At 29.5% G+C, this 20,594-nt stretch overlaps 2 protein-coding genes and 1 long non-coding RNA gene across 5 annotated transcripts in view; 1 reads left to right on the plus strand and 2 right to left on the minus strand.

The window, feature by feature from the left end:
- Positions 1-13,031, minus strand: part of LOC140666491 (uncharacterized) — a 263,412-nt gene extending 250,381 nt beyond the window's left edge. For both annotated transcript variants that reach the window (XR_012046761.1, XR_012046762.1), the window contains exons 1-3: positions 12,945-13,031; positions 11,966-12,135; positions 11,709-11,828 (exon numbers count right to left, since the gene is read on the minus strand). This is a non-coding gene — a long non-coding RNA (uncharacterized lncRNA). The remainder of the gene's footprint in view (positions 1-11,708; positions 11,829-11,965; positions 12,136-12,944) is intronic.
- Positions 13,032-14,062: 1,031 nt separating this feature from the next.
- On the plus strand, positions 14,063-16,488 carry LOC140666488 (mitochondrial import inner membrane translocase subunit TIM50-C). The gene is made up of 8 exons (XM_072893738.1): positions 14,063-14,292; positions 14,643-14,986; positions 15,190-15,309; positions 15,381-15,488; positions 15,606-15,737; positions 15,821-15,944; positions 16,098-16,201; positions 16,265-16,488. Exons 1-8 carry the CDS (start codon positions 14,151-14,153, stop codon positions 16,355-16,357), a joined length of 1,167 nt encoding a protein of 388 aa, XP_072749839.1. The 5' UTR covers positions 14,063-14,150; the 3' UTR covers positions 16,358-16,488.
- A 71-nt stretch (positions 16,489-16,559) lies between these two features.
- Taf1c-like (TATA box-binding protein-associated factor RNA polymerase I subunit C-like) lies at positions 16,560-20,517 on the minus strand. 2 transcript variants are annotated; one of them, XM_072893737.1, is made up of 12 exons: positions 20,382-20,517; positions 19,857-20,118; positions 19,510-19,611; positions 19,289-19,419; positions 18,997-19,087; positions 18,743-18,862; positions 18,421-18,619; positions 18,218-18,353; positions 17,810-18,030; positions 17,449-17,714; positions 17,170-17,343; positions 16,560-17,092 (listed from the first exon to the last, which is right to left on the minus strand). In XM_072893737.1, the coding sequence occupies exons 2-12, from the start codon at positions 20,095-20,097 to the stop codon at positions 16,749-16,751; spliced, it is 2,025 nt and encodes a 674-aa protein (XP_072749838.1). In that variant the 5' UTR covers positions 20,098-20,118; positions 20,382-20,517; the 3' UTR covers positions 16,560-16,748. The 2 variants fall into 2 exon arrangements, with proteins under 2 accessions (XP_072749838.1, XP_072749836.1); XM_072893735.1 differs by having other exon boundaries at positions 20,386-20,500.
- Positions 20,518-20,594: the final 77 nt, after the last annotated feature.

A 20,594-nucleotide genomic window follows, 5' to 3' on the forward strand; every position in this document is an offset into this window, starting at 1 on the left:
ACGTTATATTTTAAAACTTTTGAAAATTAAAAACAATAAAAAGTCACGTTATAAAAATATACAAAAGACAAAATCAAATAAATTATGAAAATCAAGAAGAAGACACTAAAAATAATAGGTAAAGCAAGTTTCAATAATTAATAATTAATTTAAAATTTATTACGATAATGAGGAATATTACAGATTACGCCCAGCACGTGTGCGAAAAAACATATTATATACGATCGTAGAGCACATTCTTCAAGTGAAACTGTTTTTTCAGAAAAGGACAACGTAAACAGCAAAAATTATTTCAAATTCATGGTTCTGGCTTCTGAAAAATATATGTTTATCGCGCTTTTTTCAAAAATCAGAACCACTGGAACTTTGTTTCAACAATATCCCGAGTGATAGGTTTTGATTTGTCTTGAATTATATTACTAATCGTCGAATATTATTTATCAAACTGTCAAGCTATTCGACATCGTTATTGATAAAATTTTGAAAGAAACGGATAATATACAGTTAATGGCTTTAGTGCGTCTCTGGATAATTATTAAGAGAATTAACTAGTTATATGAAGTTATATGATCGGTGACTATGGTAGTGCAAACGACGATGGATTTATACATAGGCCAGAAAAAAAGATTTATTAAAGTATTTATTATGAAGAGATTATCTCAGCTATTAATTTCAATTTTAAGATTTGTCGATTCCTTTTCATATATATATATATGAAAAGGAATCGACAAATCTTAAAATTGAAATTAACAGCTGAGATAATCTCTTCATAATAAATACTTCAATATATATGAGTGGACAAACAAGAAAACAATTTCGGACGAAAGCTGGTACGAGATATTTAATAAGCAGTTCTGACCATCTTGATCAAGATTTAAAAGGAATCGTTATTTTTTATTTATTTATTATATTTTTATTCCATAAAAAGCCTTACATAATGTATTTTTTGTAATATATATGATATATCACTTCTTCATTCTAATTTCTCACGAAAAAAAAATATTCAAATATTGTACTTTTTTATTTTTCTTTTTAATCTTTTTAAATTTAAATACGCTAAATTAATTATGCTAAATCTTCATAAAATAAATTGATTAAATATCTTATATGTTTCATAGCACATTCAATTTTTATTTTATTTTATTTGATATATGAATATATACATATATGTAGGTCAGATTTATTATGTTTAATATACATATAGGAGAAATGTGTAGAAGGATTCCGCGTGAAGAAACGTGAGAAAGTTCTCGGTACAATCGCGGCCGACCTCCCGCTTCTGGGTACATTATGCAACCGAGAAAGAGCGATTCTCTAAAAGTTTTATCGAGCGTGTACGATCTCTCAAGCTACACCGTAGAAATGCATACGTGCCGTATTTCGCGCAGAAGAATAACGATCTCGTATATCGTGTACAAGACATTCAATGAATTTCTGCTTTCCTTCAGATTCTGGAATTAGTTGTTGAACAACATTTGTATGGAAAATGTTTTCTTTCTGTTTCATTTTTAGAATACAAATCACATGTATCTTCAATTTAAATCTATTGCATTCTCGATAAAACTTTGACATTCGATAAATTGGCTTTTAATTGAAGTAATATGATTAATTATAATTAAAGGAGACCAATGTTTAAATTTTATATGCGTTGTGTATATATCATTCAAACATTCCTTATTAATATAAATCATCGCTAATAATTGAATAAATGAGATTTATTGATTATTTCTGAATGAGGCTCTGTCTATATTACATCGAGGTGATCGAGATGACCGTCACCTAGTACAGGATGGTACGTATCCTGCACGGTTACGCCACGTCACGTTGGACGAGGGTATTCTCGCGACGTTAATTATGCGGCTGCGTAATTAAATAGGAGGTAATTGAGGGACGTGGAACGTATTATTGAAGTTTCTGATGGCGGCGGGACGGCTAGAACTCGTTGTTTGCGCATTGGTGTTTGTAAATATGTGCTACGTGAAACGACCATGTGCAGCACTGACCCTTCTCGTAGAAACAAGAGGATAAATAAAAATCTTTGATTTATTTAAAATAAAAAGAAAAATTAAAATTAATTTAAATAAGTCCAGATTATATAAAAAAATAATTCATTATGTATAGCGTTTAACTTATGTATAGCGATTCTTATTTTAATTATTTTCTAAGTGTTGCTCCACAATTAAATCATCAAACGAGAAATAAGCGCATTGCGGGATTTATGAGCACTTGGCGACATGTAAAATAATATAAAATAACTGTAAAAAAATCATTTTGTTGATAAATATTTTTGAAGAATAAAAAACTTGAAATAATGAATATTAAAAATTTGCTGAGAGCAATTTTCCTTTAAAAGAAAAAAAATTGAAGAAATAACTGAATTGTCACTCTCTAATTAACAATCTCTTTTATTTAAAAGCCTTTTATATTTTATGCTTTACGTTCCGAAGTGGCATCTCGAAAGACATCAAGGAAAATTATGTCTTTCTAAATCACGTCGCGATTTTATGCGATCGGGCGCGTTTCTGAAGTATATTTCTGAAGTTCGCGACGCTAATTCCCAATTTCAAGTACGTGAAACTATAAATCGACGTGAACGGAGTTACGTAGCCAGCGGGTAAACCGATCGCTGTAGACACACGCGGCCCGCAGCTACATCGAGCGCAAACTCCGCGCACGGCGGGCGCGTGTAAGTCTCTAATATGATTGTCTCACCCCCGAGCACGACTTCTCGTTTGTCACGCTCACGGGATTTTCTTGTAACGATATTCCCGTGCAACCCGTTATACGCGAGAAGTTTACTACTTCGCTAAATTAAATATGACCATGGAACGAGATAGAGATAGAGAGAGAGATCCACCTTACACCCTCGACCTACAACTAGTCCCGATAATGCCGTCGAACAATTTCCCTTCGTATCTCCGCGAACAATTCCGAACCGTGAACGACGTGTGTTTCATACAATGTGCAAAGTGCCACATTATAATAAAACTATTTACATTATTAGTCTCATATCTTAATATATTATATGTTCTTATTTTGTTAAAAATAATTTGTTTTTGTATCGAAAATAAAAATTAAAAATATCTACTTAAGTTTAGAAAATGTTAATCATAATAATAATAATTAATAGTTGCTTTCATTATTGGTTTATCGAAATGACGCAGGAAGCGTGGCTCGTTTCCGATCAGATGCGGGCAATTAAAGGCCAATCGTTTCCCATTACGAAGCCGCCCTCGCTAATTTCCAACTCCGCGTTATATGCGCTGGTTGTCTAGTAATGCAGTTGTATACTGCTGCTATTCCCAGAATTCATTATGCGTTTCGATTTTTAATCAATCTACACTCGCAACGCGCGCCGCATTAATCTCGATAATCATCGTATAAGCTATGTTTATATAAAGAATCTTATTATATTTAATTTAATTACCAAATATTTTATATTTTATAAACTAAATATTAAATATCTTCTTGTTACTATATATGTAATTTCAAGACATGTTCTTAGAATTGTTTCAGTTTCGTTCCATTTGCACTATCTGTGGAAATCGAGAAAGAGAAAAATGTATAACAATTTTTTTTTTTCAAAGAAAAAATAGTTTTTATAATTAAATTGATTTTTAAGAATTTATTAAAGTAATTCCGAGCAATTAATATTATAACAAGAAGATATTATAAATTTAATTTTGTCCAGGAAAAATAAAAGTTGTAGAACACAAGAATAAAAGTCCTTCTTGGCCGAAATCAAATTTAGTTTTCAGTTTTTATAAAAAAATAATCTTGCAAAAAATAAGAACAGTAAGCTGTAATTATGTCAAGTATTTCGATTATCGGAAATAAGAAAAACTATATTCACATGATGAATTTAAATAAATAAGATGTTTGTGTGTGACAATTTTAATTTAACCGTGTGACATCCGCGTTATTCATTCGGAATTCTAGCAATCCTTTCTTTCAATCTTTTTCTGGACACTCGATAGAAAATAAACTCATATTAATTTTATACATGTTAATGAGTCTTTTTTATAAATTCTTTTACAACTTTATCGCTTTTTTAAAATTAAAATTATCTATTGTATTAAATCTCACATTTTTACTATCAATTTTTATATTAGCCTAATAACAATCGTTTCTTTTAATAAACATCCTTGTAAATAATCCGAAAATAGAAAATTAAGCATACCTTATGTGCTGCTTTTGCATTCTATATTTTTGTTTTAATTAATATTTTAATAAAATCTCGACATATTTGTTTGCATCTCGCAACAAAAAAAGAGAGATCGATTAAATAATTTTTAATTAAACAAATGTTTCTTAACTCGCGATTTGACCTTCCGATTGGGCGAGGGGAAAGTTCGCCGCGCCGGTCAAAATGAATTTATGACTCGTCAGTTTTTATACGGCGATACTCGTAGTTACGCGTCCAATCGAAAATACCGGAAACGTGGAAATTCAGAAATCGGCGTTAACGAGCGGATATTGCGTCAGGCGGCAATCAAGAAATTAGTTTCATTACGCCGTCTAAGGGCACTCTTCTGATCAAAACTGACACGTTCGAACAAACACGTTCGGGTGATCGCGTCGACTGTATTTCGTTGGTATTTGGAAGAAGAACGAGAAAATGTGAAAAGGAGAGAGGCGAGTGCGCGAAGAGGAAGAGATCAAGTGCCGATAATTTAATTATCCCGACGCCGGACACGATAGATAGGCGGATCCTCACCGCTTGCGACAACGCGAAATTGACTGGCTCCGGAATTTCCGCTTCGAGCTTTCAACACTCGAAACGCGTCGGAATTTATTTTCCTTCCCGTAGATTGTGCATTGTTACTGATGATCGCCGAGAGCTCTGAACCCGACAACGAGCACGTTTCTTGACAACGTTTGATACCTTAAAAGCGATGAAAATATTCAATGGCGCTAATTTTTATTTTCATTGATTCTTTTTAATGTCATTCTTAACTTTTTCTTATTGTAATACACATTCTATTTCCATAATATTATTATAACAATAAAAAATGATTAATCATATTGACATACAAATTTAATGTAATTTTTGTATTTAATGTAATTATTCATTATACAATATATATGTATAATGTATATTACAGATAAGTGTGTACGCTAGTGAATTTATATTTTTATATGTATATATATTTTAAACACATATACTTGTACATACGTATATTTTTCATATTTTAACATTCGGTTTAAATTTATATTAAGATAAATATGCGATAAAAATACAAATTAGCTTTCTCGTTCAATTAAAATTTGATTTTTCAATCGTCTAACAAAATGGCAAATATAAGAAATAGTAACTTCATATTACATAGTTGTCGAAAAATAGTATTTTATATGCATATGTAGAAAAATATATATATAAATGCAAAAAAAAATCTAGAACCTTCGTGCAATAACTGACTCCATCGAATGAATATAGAGAAATCATACAAAAAAGATGCAACATTTACTTCTTTTTTTCATGAGCTATCTCGATTTATATTATCCATATACAATATTATTCTTACAGATTCCTTGTAAACCGATATTCTACCTACATCAGACGAATAAGCACGTTATAATGACTGCCAAAGTCGGTATGCAGTCACTTTTCATACTCCTTCGCGTCTTTCAATAAGTGTGTGTGTATTAAATAACAATAATTTACAAATATATTTTGCAACAAAACAGATAAATATTGCACAAATATATAGTAATTTGCTCAATAAATATCATTCGTTAATACTAACGAATGCAATAATAGAAAAATTTTATTAATTTTAAACTGAGTAATATATGTTTCTTTATGTTTTTCACGCTGCCTAGACTTCTTAATTAAATTTTTTTTAATGTATAATATTTGTGTCAATTATATTTCATAATTATTTTACTCAAAATTCAAGATCGGTTAAATGAGAGTATTGCACAATTATTTTTAAATATATCTTATTTTAATTATAATTTTATGCACGTTTCACATTTACAATCCATACTCATACTACTCTGCGCACTTTTAAATAAGGTTCCTTCACAAACCTTTATATCTAAATTTATGTTGCAATATCATCATCCGCAAAATCGAAAGAAAAGGGGGAAAGCGAATGATGACATTATCGGTCGCGCCCGAATAATAAACGAACCGTAAAAATATGTTTTTCCCACAGGCAGCTCCCTTGTGATCTAAACTTTCTGGCAACTTTTTTTATTGTTTATTCGACGTAAACTTTGCCGGAAGGTTAGAAGGCCGTTCACCAACAAGTACTTCGTTTATCCGCTGAGATCAAGTATCAAGGGACTTTCGAAATGTCTTATATAAACCGCCAGATTAGCTGTCACGTGTTTCACCCGATGTCACCCGGTGTAAGAAGAGAATAATACCTCACAAGAGTTATGATTTCCGCGGTGATTTACATTTGGAATGGAACAATCGTTCTCATATGGTTTCGTTCGACATAAATTTTGCTCGATGAATAATGAACTCATTGTTTGATTAAATCCACTAAAATAAAAACGTATATAAATGAATATAATAATAATATTCTAAGTAGTCATTTAATCCACAATAAGAAATTGGAATGCCAATGAAAGTAAACCGATGTGAACTTAATGTCCTTTTATAAAAAATTAAAATTAATAATATAGTTTATTTGTACTTTGTACATTTACACTTTATTTCTTTTGTACCTCGAAAAATAAAAAAAATATAAAGTAATTAAAAAATAGTTAGCGCTCAATTTTAAGATATTTTAATTTTATTAACACCATTCGATAAAAAATAGTTTGTATCTCTTGTCATTTCGTTTGTTTGAAAAACATTTTTTAATTTTTAGACTTAATAATAAAATAGTAAATTCAGTTTTTAAGATATTGCAATCGGCCGTTTTGCAATATTTAAAAAAATAGCGGATTTATCATTTTAGTTAGTTTACAAAAATTGAAAAATGCCATATTTTCCTTTAAAATACAAACAAATGAAAAAAGGTACAAACGGATACAAACAATTCTCTATCGAATGGTATTAATGAAATTAAAATATCTTAAAGTTAAGTGCTGACCATTTTTTAATCACTTTGTATTTTTTTTATTCTTTGAGATACCGACGAAATAAAGTGTCGTACAAACAGGTGCAAATAGATAAACTGTATTAACTTTATTTTTTATAAAGTTAGACACCAAATCATTTATATCGGTTAGTAGTAAGAAAATTACTAATAATTGAATTTATGATTATACTTAGTTAGAAATATGGATTGCTATTTTAGCCGCTATATAACGGAGAAGTTATTGTAAAAAAAAAACCAAAAGAAAATAAAAGAGAACAATGCAAGGGAAAAGATGACTAATAAAATTAAAACAACTACAAAGAAAACGGAATATTAATTTAATTTCGTTCAAAAACACAAACGTTCTAAAATACGAAGTCAATGTAAAATTTAAGAAGTCAAATAGTTAAGAAACAGAAAAAGAAATAAGAAAAACCATGTAAATCGGATGAATAACAATTGTCTAGCAAAGACTGTAATAATAACTGCAAGCCAGATAATCAGCGGACTTCTAAATTTTAAAACAGCCTAAAAAATAGCATGATAACTAAATTTTAATATTAAATAAAACACGAGGAAAATATGGCACCTAATCGGACATTGTCTTGAACTAAGAAATAAAAAAATGATCGATATTCAAAATAAAACAAAACGCGCGTAGAGCGTAGAAAATAATATTCATGAGAGCGTAAATCAAGCTCTTCTCTCACTTAGAACTGATCGATAACGTAAGCTCGTAACGCCATGCACATCCACTGTAAATGGCGGACACGGGTTTTAATGGCAGATTTAATCCGTGAGAGAGCAGGAAGAAGAATGCGGCGAGATGACTGCGCTCGCCGCGCGCCCGAGATATCTTGCATGTTGGACCATATGCCGCTACGGATTAGAAGCGCGCACATTACGTGCAAAGTGTTATTACGAGCGGCTGGAAGCGCCTTAATTAATATTATTATCGGAATAATAATATGCGCACACGCGAGAACACCGACACCTGGAATCCGATGTTCTCACGACGTCTTGTAATCGAGCAGTCGGAATAATTGGCGAAATATTCTCTAGCGGAATATTGAAATACAATTTTAATTATGTTCTCCTGGAAATGATTCTGTATCACAATTACAAAATAATGATAATTTACGATGTTTTAAAATTGTCAAATTTTGGAAAGAAACAGGTATACAAAATATTCCCTTCTACTCTTATCATATAATGTTAAGTTAAAAGGATTAATAACAATCGATGGAGATCTAAGAATTTTTCATTCCGCCGATATAATCGCGGATATGCAGAGCGGTAATTCCGGTTGTTTGAGGTAGCAAAGGGAGAGAGGAGGTGCGTTCGTGACACGCCAACTGACCATTATGCAGATTTTCAACGATTAGATATATCGGACACTTTGCCGACGAACCGAATGTAACATGTTTTTGTGAAAGAAATGAACGGGAGAAAAAGCGAGAATGTTCTACTCTCGTCCACCTTTCATCCCGCCTTAATTCGTTATCTTGTATATATGTATATATTTTTTTTACGTATGTAATATATATTTCCAACAATAAAATATTAGTCTAATCAAAAGCTTAAAGAGTAAAAGCAAACTCGCTCTACATTTTGGATCACGATTAGTATATGAACCAACAAGATATTTCACTCATTGCAAGCACCCCGAATGCAATCGTGTCACGTACGGTACTGAGTATATTTTACCTAACTTGCAACGTCAGTTTTTCACGCGACATGAATTAGCCACGTATCTCACGCAGTCGCTTTTATCCGTTGCCGCCAATCGGCGGATTATCAGATCACGCCCGATAAAAGAGTCCCGTCACACCGCGTATACACATATATCCGTGGTACATTTGTTCTCTCGCGTAATGGAATTATCGTACGTACTGTTGGCACGCGATACTTCGATTATGCCGAATGCGCCCTTTCGCGACCATTCGCAACGTGTGTAATTCGAGTTTAATCGCAATCGCGGAATTACACCATACACTCGCGATAGAGTACGAAAAAGAATTGGTTTTACCAAAATTTACATGGGAAAATTTAAAGACCAAAATTCACATTATTGTTGATATTCGTCATTTTCTTTTCTTCCGGCATTTCCAAAAAAAGAAGGAACGGAAAAGAGGACATTAATCAAAATAACGAATTAAGGAAGGATGAAAGATGGACAAAAGTAGATCTCGCTTTTCGTCCTATATTATCTATAATAATATACAAGAATTTTATAATCATCAAGAGACTATATAAAAAACTAAAAATTTGGAGAGAAAAATAATAAATAAAAAAGAAGTTAAATTTTAAATAATCGATATTTAAAATTACGACATAATTATTATAAAAAGGCACAACTCTTTGAAAATTAGAAAAGAATAAATAACCAAAGATGTAAGTGAAGAAGAAACAGGCAAGCTATTCTATTTCCAGTAGATAACAAATTATTAAACGACGATATCAAAAAGAATGTTCTTCTAAATCAACAGAGATAAACAATCCAATAGAGGAATCACACGTTAATATAAATGAAGCTTTCTCTCTATATTGTTCAATTATTATTGTTACATTTTGTTATATTTTATATAAATTAGATATTATATTACTTGTTTGCATTTTTTATGTATTTAAAAAAAAAGAAAAGATATTATGATAAATAGTACATTTTATAAAAGATAAAAAGGAAATACACTAATATTAGAGTTTATCAGATATCACAAAAGAACCAACAAATTGAAGTGATGACAATAATGAATCAAAGAAGGAAATCGCTAATGAGTCGAATGAAAGAAAAAAACAGAACCAGACATCGTAGATAAAAAAAATATTTATACCAAATGACCAAATAGAAATGTTTTGTATCTTGAAATTTAAAAATAAAAAATATTTGTACCAAATAGAAAAGTTTCGCATCTTGAAATTTAAAAATAGAAAATCACTCGGCCGAGCTATAAAAAGTACCTATACATTAAATAATACAAAATAAATGTATAAGCAATAAAAAAAGAAAAAATTCAAAGAATTTTTGCAGAAAAGTTTTTTTTAGTAAGTACTCAAGATTGATCGTTAAATGCAATTTTATTCAAATGTTGACAGAATGTAGAGGCAAATGAATGGTTTAAAGAATTAGGTAAAGATAGTGATGGTAGAATAGCAAGAGTATTTAGTGATGAATTGGATGAGAAAAAAGATAAAACATTAAAAAAGTTATGAAAAGAAAAAGAATTAAAAAAGAGAAAAGGACGGTGATAAGATTGTGATTCACTCTATGAATGAGATTATATTATTTATTTATGTATCTAGCTTGTTATTCACTTATTTATTGTATTGAGAGAGATAGGAGGTATGTGATATTTGACTATAAGTGGAAGTGTGGATGAATGGATGAGTAGACTGTTTTTATAAACCAAGTCCCCTTCTTAGCTTATGCTCGAAGAATAAACTGTATATAATTTTATTCAAACGACGGGAATTAGATTATATATTTTCAATAATGGATTTTTTAATTCTTACGATAATTCCACTAAACGTATTATTTAGTGTACAGGTACTTTTTATAGCTCGGCCGAGTGATTTTCTATTTTTAAATTTCAAGATGCGAAACTTTTCTATTTTCAAATGCCTATATATGCAATATCAAACAGTGCGACATGCTGCGACAGAATGAAACTCGCGCATCCGGTGTTACATCGTTCGGTATTGTTCGCTTGAAACAGTACGCTGCTACACCCGATCGTCGTCATTCTTGAATGAACGGTGAGATTGTTACGGCCGACACGGCCATGACAGGGGGTTGCGTGTACGCGCAGATACGCGCACCGAAGCCGATTTTTATTACCGTCCGGCTTTTGTCATCCTGTGTCGTCGCGATAGTCAGGGTCGGTCGGTCGCGACAAAACGTGAACTGTCACATTGTAAAATGTATCGCGTAATCACACGAGCGTAAACACGACTGAGACAAAGCAAGAACTACTGACGTTTTCGATCACACCCATCCTTCGCAAAATAACTTTCCGGACCCATGCGTATCGACGCGAATTCACGTGAAACTTATGCACCGCGGCAGAAATATGAAAGCGCCAGCTTTTATGTGCGCGTTTTCAGCTTCAAACTATGAATGTACCTATATATATATTCAATGTATCGCTCGCGATTGCAATCATGTGAAAATGTTTCTAACATTTTACAAAGTGATACAATCTAAATCAACATAAACAAAATAAGAAGGATTATGTCAAAAATTTAGAACAGAAAAACACCTGGTCCAGATAAAAATACCAATCAAAGGGATGAATAGCTAGAATAGATAATACTACTATACAAAACAGTTTACGAATTAGAAATACCTCGGGGGGAAATACCTCGGTAATAGAAATCTAGTAGAAAATGATGTAGAAAATATCTAAATTATTTTAATATGATATTTGTATAATCTATAATCTAATAATTTTTGCGGACATCCTTTTTTACTTTTATATGACATAAAAGTAAACAAGGACACAAAAACTGCATTCTGCTGAGAGAATGTCAAGATTTATATAGATTATAGAATTCCATATAAATATCAAAAATACTAATTTCAATAAAATCAAACCAATGACAATATCGAAAGTCAATAAATATAATATAAAAGCTATAAATAAAAACCGAAAAAGAGAAACTACTTACCAATCTCTGAAGAGGACAGCGAGAAAAACGTCGGCGCCAGCAGATAGAAAAGACGTGTAGTTTGAATACGATGAATAGCACTGACGCGCGCTCTCAGGATTAGACAAATTTGAGAGAAACCTGTAGGCATGCCAAACAAAAAATGAATAAAAGAATACGAGAATTTATCAAACATAAGTATATAATGAAATAGCATAAATTATCGAGTCCATTTACGTGCACACTGGAAAAGACTGAAAGCAGATCAGATGATTTACCATAGCGTTGTTGATAACATCAGCATTGGCGATGCTGAAGCGGCACCGTAGTTAAAAATTTGCCCTGGAAAATTGGGGGACGAAAAGCAATCAGCAGCAGACAACCAGTCAGGTTTTGGCTCGAGACGTACTCCTCGCTTAAACAATGGGCGACAATGGCAGGACGTTGGCTGAAATCGTCATTGATTAAAACAAAATTAGTGAATTTAAAATAATCATATGTAGCAAAAAAAAATATATATATGTATATACTAGAAAAAATATGTACATATGTAAATATATAAATTAATAAAATACAATATATATATATATATATATATATATATTGTATTTTATTAATTTATATTTACACACGTATATATTTTATTATATATATATATATATAATACAAAAATTATATACATATATATATATATATATATACTTCTTAAAAAAAGTTTCCCCTAATTTTCGCGTTATTATGATTGAAGCGTGCACAAATATCGTAAGTATAAGAATTAGCGAAAATTTTTCTACGATGGATAATAAAAATGCGAATTATTTTCGTCGGTCAGAATTTCAATAGCTTGTTGCGTATTAATTCCTGTATATCATAAGCGATCTCTAATTATTTAATTGAAGATCGATTACGATATATAGGAATAAATCGGCAAGTGGCGACAAATTATTCGATCGATATTAAGAATTTTGGTGGATAAATCTATGATACACGAGTCTCGAAATCGAAATAATGTCGCATTCAATTCAAACGGTACGACGCATATTGGAGAAAAAAAAAAAAATGCGTCATTACATAACACACATTACGAGTCACGTATCACGGATTTACGCACCACAAGTACTCTTGTAGGGTATTAGAGAAAGAATCTAGAACTGTAATCTTTCCGCTTGTGATGTATAAATGCGGAAATCGAAGTAATATCGACATATTCATTATCATTAATCGTGATTTCGATGACGAATTATTAATATCTCTTACCTATTCCCGTAAGTCCTTTATCGGACTTTTCCCGAAATCACGATACACCCGCGACGACCGACGATCCGAACTATTACGCAAGAACACTGAAGTGTAACGAGAAAATCATTTGAAAAGAAAATGCGCAAGTGGTGGCGCGATTTCGCGGTCACGTGATCAATGCATGAAAAGAATCTTAGTGTTAGATTTAGGCCCGTATTCATGGTCCGTTCTTATTAAATACATAGAACATAGAAAATTGCAAGTAGTAAAACTTATACCATAAAACGAATCGACCAATTACATTCGAGCAGAAGGGTCACTTTAATTTTTATCGATTACGCTTATTTATGTAAAACAATAAAAGAGGCTCAAACTAATAAAAATATTTATTTTAAATATAAGAACATGAGCTATATGAATATAATTTTTATAGATAGATTTATATATACGCGCTATATATTTCATTAGATACAAGACAGAATTATCAAAGAAAGTAATAAATGATTAAATGTTTTTCTTATACCTAGGATTCTTTCCACCGCAATTGCATAATCAAAGTGCTATCATCTTGTTCTTCTAATAAAGAGAATTTATCAATATATATATATATATGTAAATGAAGTTTAACTATAATATATGTATCTATATAATATATATAAATTTATGGAAACTTATTCTTAAAATAAAATCTGTTTAAATATAAAATATAAAAAGTATAAAATGTATCAAGATTATTGAAATATTTTTCAGAATCTTTCTTTATATAATATTCTAATTAATAAATTGTCGCATTTAATTCGCATTTATATATAAATTCTTGTGATTAATTAAATCATTAACGTAACAATGAAAAAATTGATTATACGAACCGAAAATTTTCATGTAATTTGCTCTTTTCACTAATCACTCCATTTATAATTATACAATATATAAGCATAATATATATGAATATATAACACAGAATAAGACTTCTTACCGTTTGAAATTTATTGAAATTGTTTTCTCCATTTAGCATCATTGATCTGAATTTATCGTAATATTTTTTTTTTTTTGTCTCGACAGTGCAAGAATAAAAAAACAAACCCATGATTCTCGATCGACAAGATGAACGATCAGGTTTACCGGCCGCGTAGAAGTTGCCAGAAAATATGAGAGTGAATTTTGATTGGGGTTAGATTTTGTATGCGAAAAGGTGCCGGAAAACTCTTATGATATTTTTAAAGTATGGCATTTGCGACGCGAAGTCTGCGAATTTTGTGTAAAATATACAATGGAAACGCTAGAACAACTTATTGCACCTTACGACGACCATTTAGCCGAATATCGCTTGTTCAAGTGGTACAAAAATATCATTACAATACTGAAAGTGAGTACAAACATAACCTGTGTGCACATGGAAAGCATGAAATCCTACTATTATTAAAATAATTTTAGCCACAAATTGCACATGATGTTAATAATATCAAGAGAAAATAAAAGACGATGAATGAAATACTTTTATATTACAATGTTTAATAAAAATATACATTAATTAAAAGAGACAATTGCTTAGTTTAATACATACTAATTTGAAAAAGTATTTTAAATATAATTTGTAAATGATTAAACTTAGGTTACACATGTAGTCAAAAGATATTAAATCATTATTTGCACAGATATACATGTATGAAAATATTAGATATTTTTATATATAACAGTTGTATTTTTCATCTTCAGCAACAGATCGTCCAAAGATCACTAGCAATCTAACAAATATACAGTCATCAATAAATGAAGCTGAATCATTAGTACAAGAAACATTAGCTCAAAAAAAGCCGAATGAACAACAAACTGAAGATGAAGAAGAAAAAGCAAATCGCGAACGATCAAAGAAAATGATGAATTATGGTTTTGCAGCCTTTGGTGTTGTCATGAGTATTGGTTTCACTTATTTAATATATGAATTAGGAAGACCTAATTATGATGAACATGGGAATGTCATTGAGGATGAATTTTCCAATTTACCATTTTTTGAACAGATCTACAAAAGGGTCAAAAGAGAACTTAATTATTATACAAGAGTATGAGTATATAATTTATTGTATTTATATTTATGAAAAATATATATTGCTTTCTTATTATTGTAATAAGATAATTTTATAATTTTTTATATTAAAATTTTTATGCAATATTTATATTTCTTAACTTTAAAAATGCATTTAACATATGAAATTGTGTCTATATATTAGAAAGGATGTTATATAATTTTTATTAATGTTTGCAGCTGGTACAGGAACCCAGTAGGGAAAAATTATTACCTGATCCATTAAAGTATCCATATATGCAACCACCATATACTCTAGTTTTAGAATTAACAGATCTTCTTGTGCATCCAGATTGGACAGTAAGTCTTTAATCTTATAAAAATGGAATATATATAATTTAATTTGATGCTTGAATATATCTTATTTATAGTATCAAACTGGGTGGAGATTTAAAAAGCGGCCTGGAGTAGATCAATTTTTAGAAGCAGTTGCACCACCACAATTTGAAATTGTGATTTATACAGCTGAGCAAGGAATGGTAATTGTGATCTTCACCTTTTTTAAAAATAGCCCATTATTTTAAATACATTTGATAAAAAAAACTATTTAAATTTGTCAGAAAAGTATAATAAATATCTATTGATTTTATTTGCAGACGGTATTTCCCATTTTAGATGCACTAGATCCAAATGGATACATAATGTACAGATTAGTTAGAGATGCAACACGTTTTGTAGATGGACATCATGTTAAAGATCTAGGAGCTCTTAATCGTGATCTTAGTAAAGTAACTATTTTCTCATTATAAAAAAGTATATGTTCTTTGTTATTTTTTGCTTTTTTTTATATTAAAATTATTAATATATGTAGGTTATTGTTATCGATTGGAATGATAAAAGTGTAAAGTTAAATCCAGAAAATGCATTTAAACTTCCTCGATGGACGGGCAACGATGATGATACTACACTGTATGACTTAGCGGCATTCCTAAAAAGTAAGAGTATATATTAAAATTATTCATTTTAAGAGTTTATATTAATATCGTTCCTACAAATATAAATTATTTCTTATAAGTATAATATAAATATAAATATTGTTATATAATCTTTTTTGATTTAATAAAATATATAATGGTTTTTTTCCTTAGCAATATTTACGTCGAATGTGCAAGATGTGCGAGATGTTTTAAATTATTATAGAGAATTTGATAACCCATTGGAAATGTTTAAAGAAAATCGACGGAAATTATTGGTAAGTTACTATGAAATATAAACGTATATAATCAGAACACTTAACTATAATGATAATTGATAGATGCAAATGGAAGAAGAACAAAATAAGGCGCAACAAGATAGCAGCAAAGTACTTACTTCGAGGTGGAAACCATCTTTCCTACGGAACCGCTAGTCTACTAATGACATTATAAATTGAGATTTGTACATCTTTTAAATATGCAATCATCGCATTTCATCGTGAAAGATTACGCATAATATGATTACTATATAATTTTTATTGTAATAAAAAATAATGTTCTAAAACTTATTCTACTTATTTACATATTTATATTTTATCGTCACAATTACATATAAATATAAAATCTTTTTGTATTGTATTTATACGTGCAATTTATTCGTTATTTTAATATTATATTTTGCACATACAAAAATATAAACTTTAAATAATAGTTTAATTGTACATTGTGCTCTCATGTAACATCTCTTTTAATCCATAATTATTAGATAAATTATTTAAATGTGCCTTTATTTACTGTTTTAAGTTTTAGTTTCAACAACAGTTTTTAATGCAACACATTGTCGTCATCAATACATATGAGATCTTGGTCTTGAGAAATCCTAGTTAATTCTTGTGTATTGATAAATGTAGATATGTATTCAGAATCGTTTTGTGATTGCGTCATTGGATGATTCGAAGTCGATGATTCCAACCAATTCCAAACCTTCTGATGAGATCCTGCAGTCTTAGGTACTGGTACTTCTTCGCGTATTTCCCAAACTGAAAGAAGTTCTGGTGCTAGTAGATCGATGTAAGATCCTAATGTAGCCAACGACTGTTTCCAACTTGGCTCAAAGTCGTCTGGATCCTCTTTATTAGATTTTAAACTGAGCTTTTTATTCGTGAAATCTGTAAAATTATTTTCATAATTTATATTACATGGAACAATTGAGAGAAAACTTAAATAAAAAGATATAGTCTCTTACTTTCATATATATGTTCCATGCTACATTTGTTAGAAAGTGCTAGAGGTACTAACGGCTCAGCTTGAGCTGATAAAGCTTTCTCCCACATATTTAATGCATAACAAGCTTTACCATTTATGGGAGAATATTTGTCCAATGTGTTTTCGTGTGTTACACATTGATAAAATACATCACCTAATAAGAGTGGACACATATATTTAAGTTTAAACACCAACAACGTTCTCTAAGATATTAATAAATCATAAAAATATTTCATATAAGAAAATATATTAATTGTACCAATCGAGTTTTGAACGAAGTAAAACAGTTCTCCTTTCTTTGTACTTGTGACTAATGTGCTACCAGTGTTAGACAGTTCAAATCTGCTTCGTAAATATGGATTCAAGCACATTCCTTGAATTTGAGATTCGTTTAACGTTTCCATAATACATGAAGGTGTAAAAGGCAAATTAAAGGAATGAGACACCTCGTCCATCCAAGTATTCAAAATTATTGCATTTTCGCCAGCTCTTTGAGTTGATAAGACAATTATTTCCTTATCATTGCTACAATTAATGACCAATATAATTAATATTATGCAATAACTATATATATATATATATAATTATTTTAGGAAATTCCCATTAAAAATATTATTTACTTGTTGCTTGCTGCTGCCAATAGCGGAGTATCCTTAAACTGATGCGTCCACTTTTGTTGTACACAATGCTTTGGAGAACGATTATCACATAGTAAGAGAGAATGATAACTGCCCACATATCGACAATAATCGTGTTTGCTCGGTGCTTCAACCGAGAGATTCTCGCAATTTTCTAAATTAAATTTTGGACACAATGTAAGACACGATCGATCAAAAGCAGCCTATGAGGAATTCCAATAAGATTGTAATTAATCCCTTAACATATATAAACATTAAAAAACATAAATATGTTTCTATTATTAGATAAATAATAAATTCTAAAAAATTCTGATAAATGATAATTTTTAATATTTATGTTTAGTTATGTAAATGATAAATAGTTAATATTAAAATATTTCTATTTCTTACTCTAATATCAAAATAATGTAAGCAACATCTGTCCATGTAAATCAAAACGTTTGGATCCATTTGCTGAAATCTTATACATCCCCATGCATCACAAGTTGTATTATTTTGTAATACAGAACCACTGTTAATAGAATGCCTGGAAAAAACAAAATACTGATATTGTGAACACACAATAGATTGTCAAAAAGATAAAAAATACTCACATATTATTTATATCCCATAAGGATAATATTCTTTCTGCACTAAGTGTACAATGATAATTGACATTAGTTAAACTCAAATCAGCACTGACATATGGCGCTTTTGACGCTTGCGTATGAATTTCATTAAGCAACAAATAATTCTCAGAATTTGTAAGCGTATAAATAGTGCATTGATTTTTATGCCTTCCCAAAATTCTACCTGTAATATGATATTATTATATCAGTATAACATTTTATATATATATATATATGTTTATATAAAAAAATATATATTATTTAATATATATTTTATATTGTGTTAGCTATATAATTATCAACATACACATATTATTATTCTGACTTGTCCTAATTTCATATAATACTCCATCTAATTTACACTTTGCTGAATTTTGTAGTAATGGTTTCCATATGGAATCATCCATGGGTATAATATTTGCAGCAACTAAAATATTTCAATGTGCAACAGAGATTAAAATATATTTATATTAAATATTATATATACATTATGTAAAAATATGTTTTATATCTAAAACAATTATTTAATTTATTTAATATAAATTAAATAATTATTAATACCTAAATCTCCCATGAATGGAAATAGCAGAACATTCAAGCCATTTAACTGAACATGATTTAATGATCCACCAGTATAATACCAGTTATAAGTCTAAAAAAGATCTTATTAGTAATAAAGTCAATAAATTTACTTTCTACTAATTGTATTATTTCAAATTGTTTTTATTTAATAATTTAATCGTTATTTGTCTAATAACTAATTATTTTCCTAAGCATTTTACTTATTTTGTTAAATAAATATATAAATAAATGTATATAAAGATTTTTAAAAGGTAGTTTTTCTTAAATATACCCCTTCAAAATAAGAATCAGGCTCCATATCAACCAATTCTGCTATATCTGCAACACATCTGGGTATCTGTGCACTATATCCACTACTTCCTCTATTCCATTTTATTTTCCTTTTATATAGTACATCAAACTCTATTAAAAATAAATTTTATTTATTTTAAATTAATATCACACAAATATACATATATATAAATTATCATTAAAATTTTTTTATATACAAACCTTTCTTATGCTTTTCATAGTAACTCATTATTCTGTTAATATCTTCTTTTAAATGATTTTTTAGAGTAACAAGTTGTAAAGCTGGATCTTCCTCACTAAGTACTGCAAATTTAGAAAGAATATATTTATATCTAAAATATATTTAATAAAATTGGAAAAAAAGAAAGTTAAAATATTACAAAGAAGAGAGAAGAAAATATTACACAAAGGCAATAAATAATTACAGAGTATTTTTGAAAAGATATTTATAAAATATCTTTGAAAAGAATAGAATAAAGTTATAAAAAAATTATACTTTAAGAATATTTCAGAAATTATAAATTTGTACTTGTTAGTATTGTTATTACCTGTTCTTGATAATCTTACTGGTGGTAATAACGGTTTAGGTAAATCACAACTATATGGAAATTCTTGATAGAGTCCCATTGCAGTTTCTTCATTCCATTCGTCAATACATGGTGACTTATTTAAGTTATAACCAGGCATTACATGATGTGGATAATTCTTCAAAAATGTAGTACTGAGTTTATTCAGCAAATTGCTTTCAGCACGCTTAAATCCTTTTGATTTCAATTCTCGTGTACTCATAATTTAATCAAATCTATTTCTCTGTTTAAAATTTAATGTACAATTTCATTTAGAAATAATTTTCATACATAATAATGTAAATATTTTTTAAGCACATTCATAAAGCAATAGAAAGATTATTGAAAAATTATTTATTTCTTAATTTATGGATATGTCTAATATGTATTAAATTATAATAATTTCATTTTTACAGACTTTGTAAATTATATTGATATTAACGTAATGTATGAAGAGAAATAAAAAATATACAATTTACATAATTTTATTTATTATGTAATACATACATACATATATATTCCAAAATAAAAGAAATCTCTCTCTTTGACCGCTCAAATTCAATTTCTATGCATAAACTGACATTTGGGCTTTACACTTTACACGTGCATAGAACCATAGATTAAATGAATGATATAGAGGAAACTTATGGATGCATCTAGCAGCATAATCGCTCGTGAGCGCTCAGTGAACAACTGTTTGTGATTGGTATATACTCTTCA

Source organism: Anoplolepis gracilipes, chromosome 6 (assembly GCF_047496725.1).
Source record: "Anoplolepis gracilipes chromosome 6, ASM4749672v1, whole genome shotgun sequence".
In the NCBI taxonomy this organism is placed as follows: domain Eukaryota; kingdom Metazoa; phylum Arthropoda; class Insecta; order Hymenoptera; family Formicidae; genus Anoplolepis; species Anoplolepis gracilipes.

Excerpts from the sequence above, each read along its gene's own strand:
- LOC140666488 (XM_072893738.1), top strand. The coding sequence starts at position 14,151 with ATGGCATTTGCGACGCGAAGTCTGCGAATTTTGTGTAAAATATACAAT. Across the intron at positions 15,489-15,605 it reads ATACAGCTGAGCAAGGAATG|ACGGTATTTCCCATTTTAGA; the intron begins GTAATTGTGATC and ends TTTTATTTGCAG. Across the intron at positions 15,738-15,820 it reads TTAATCGTGATCTTAGTAAA|GTTATTGTTATCGATTGGAA; the intron begins GTAACTATTTTC and ends TAATATATGTAG.
- Taf1c-like (XM_072893737.1), bottom strand. The coding sequence starts at position 20,097 with ATGAGTACACGAGAATTGAAATCAAAAGGATTTAAGCGTGCTGAAAGC. Across the intron at positions 19,420-19,509 it reads CTATGAAAAGCATAAGAAAG|AGTTTGATGTACTATATAAA; the intron begins GTTTGTATATAA and ends TATTTTTAATAG. Across the intron at positions 18,863-18,996 it reads TCCATTCATGGGAGATTTAG|TTGCTGCAAATATTATACCC; the intron begins GTATTAATAATT and ends GAAATATTTTAG.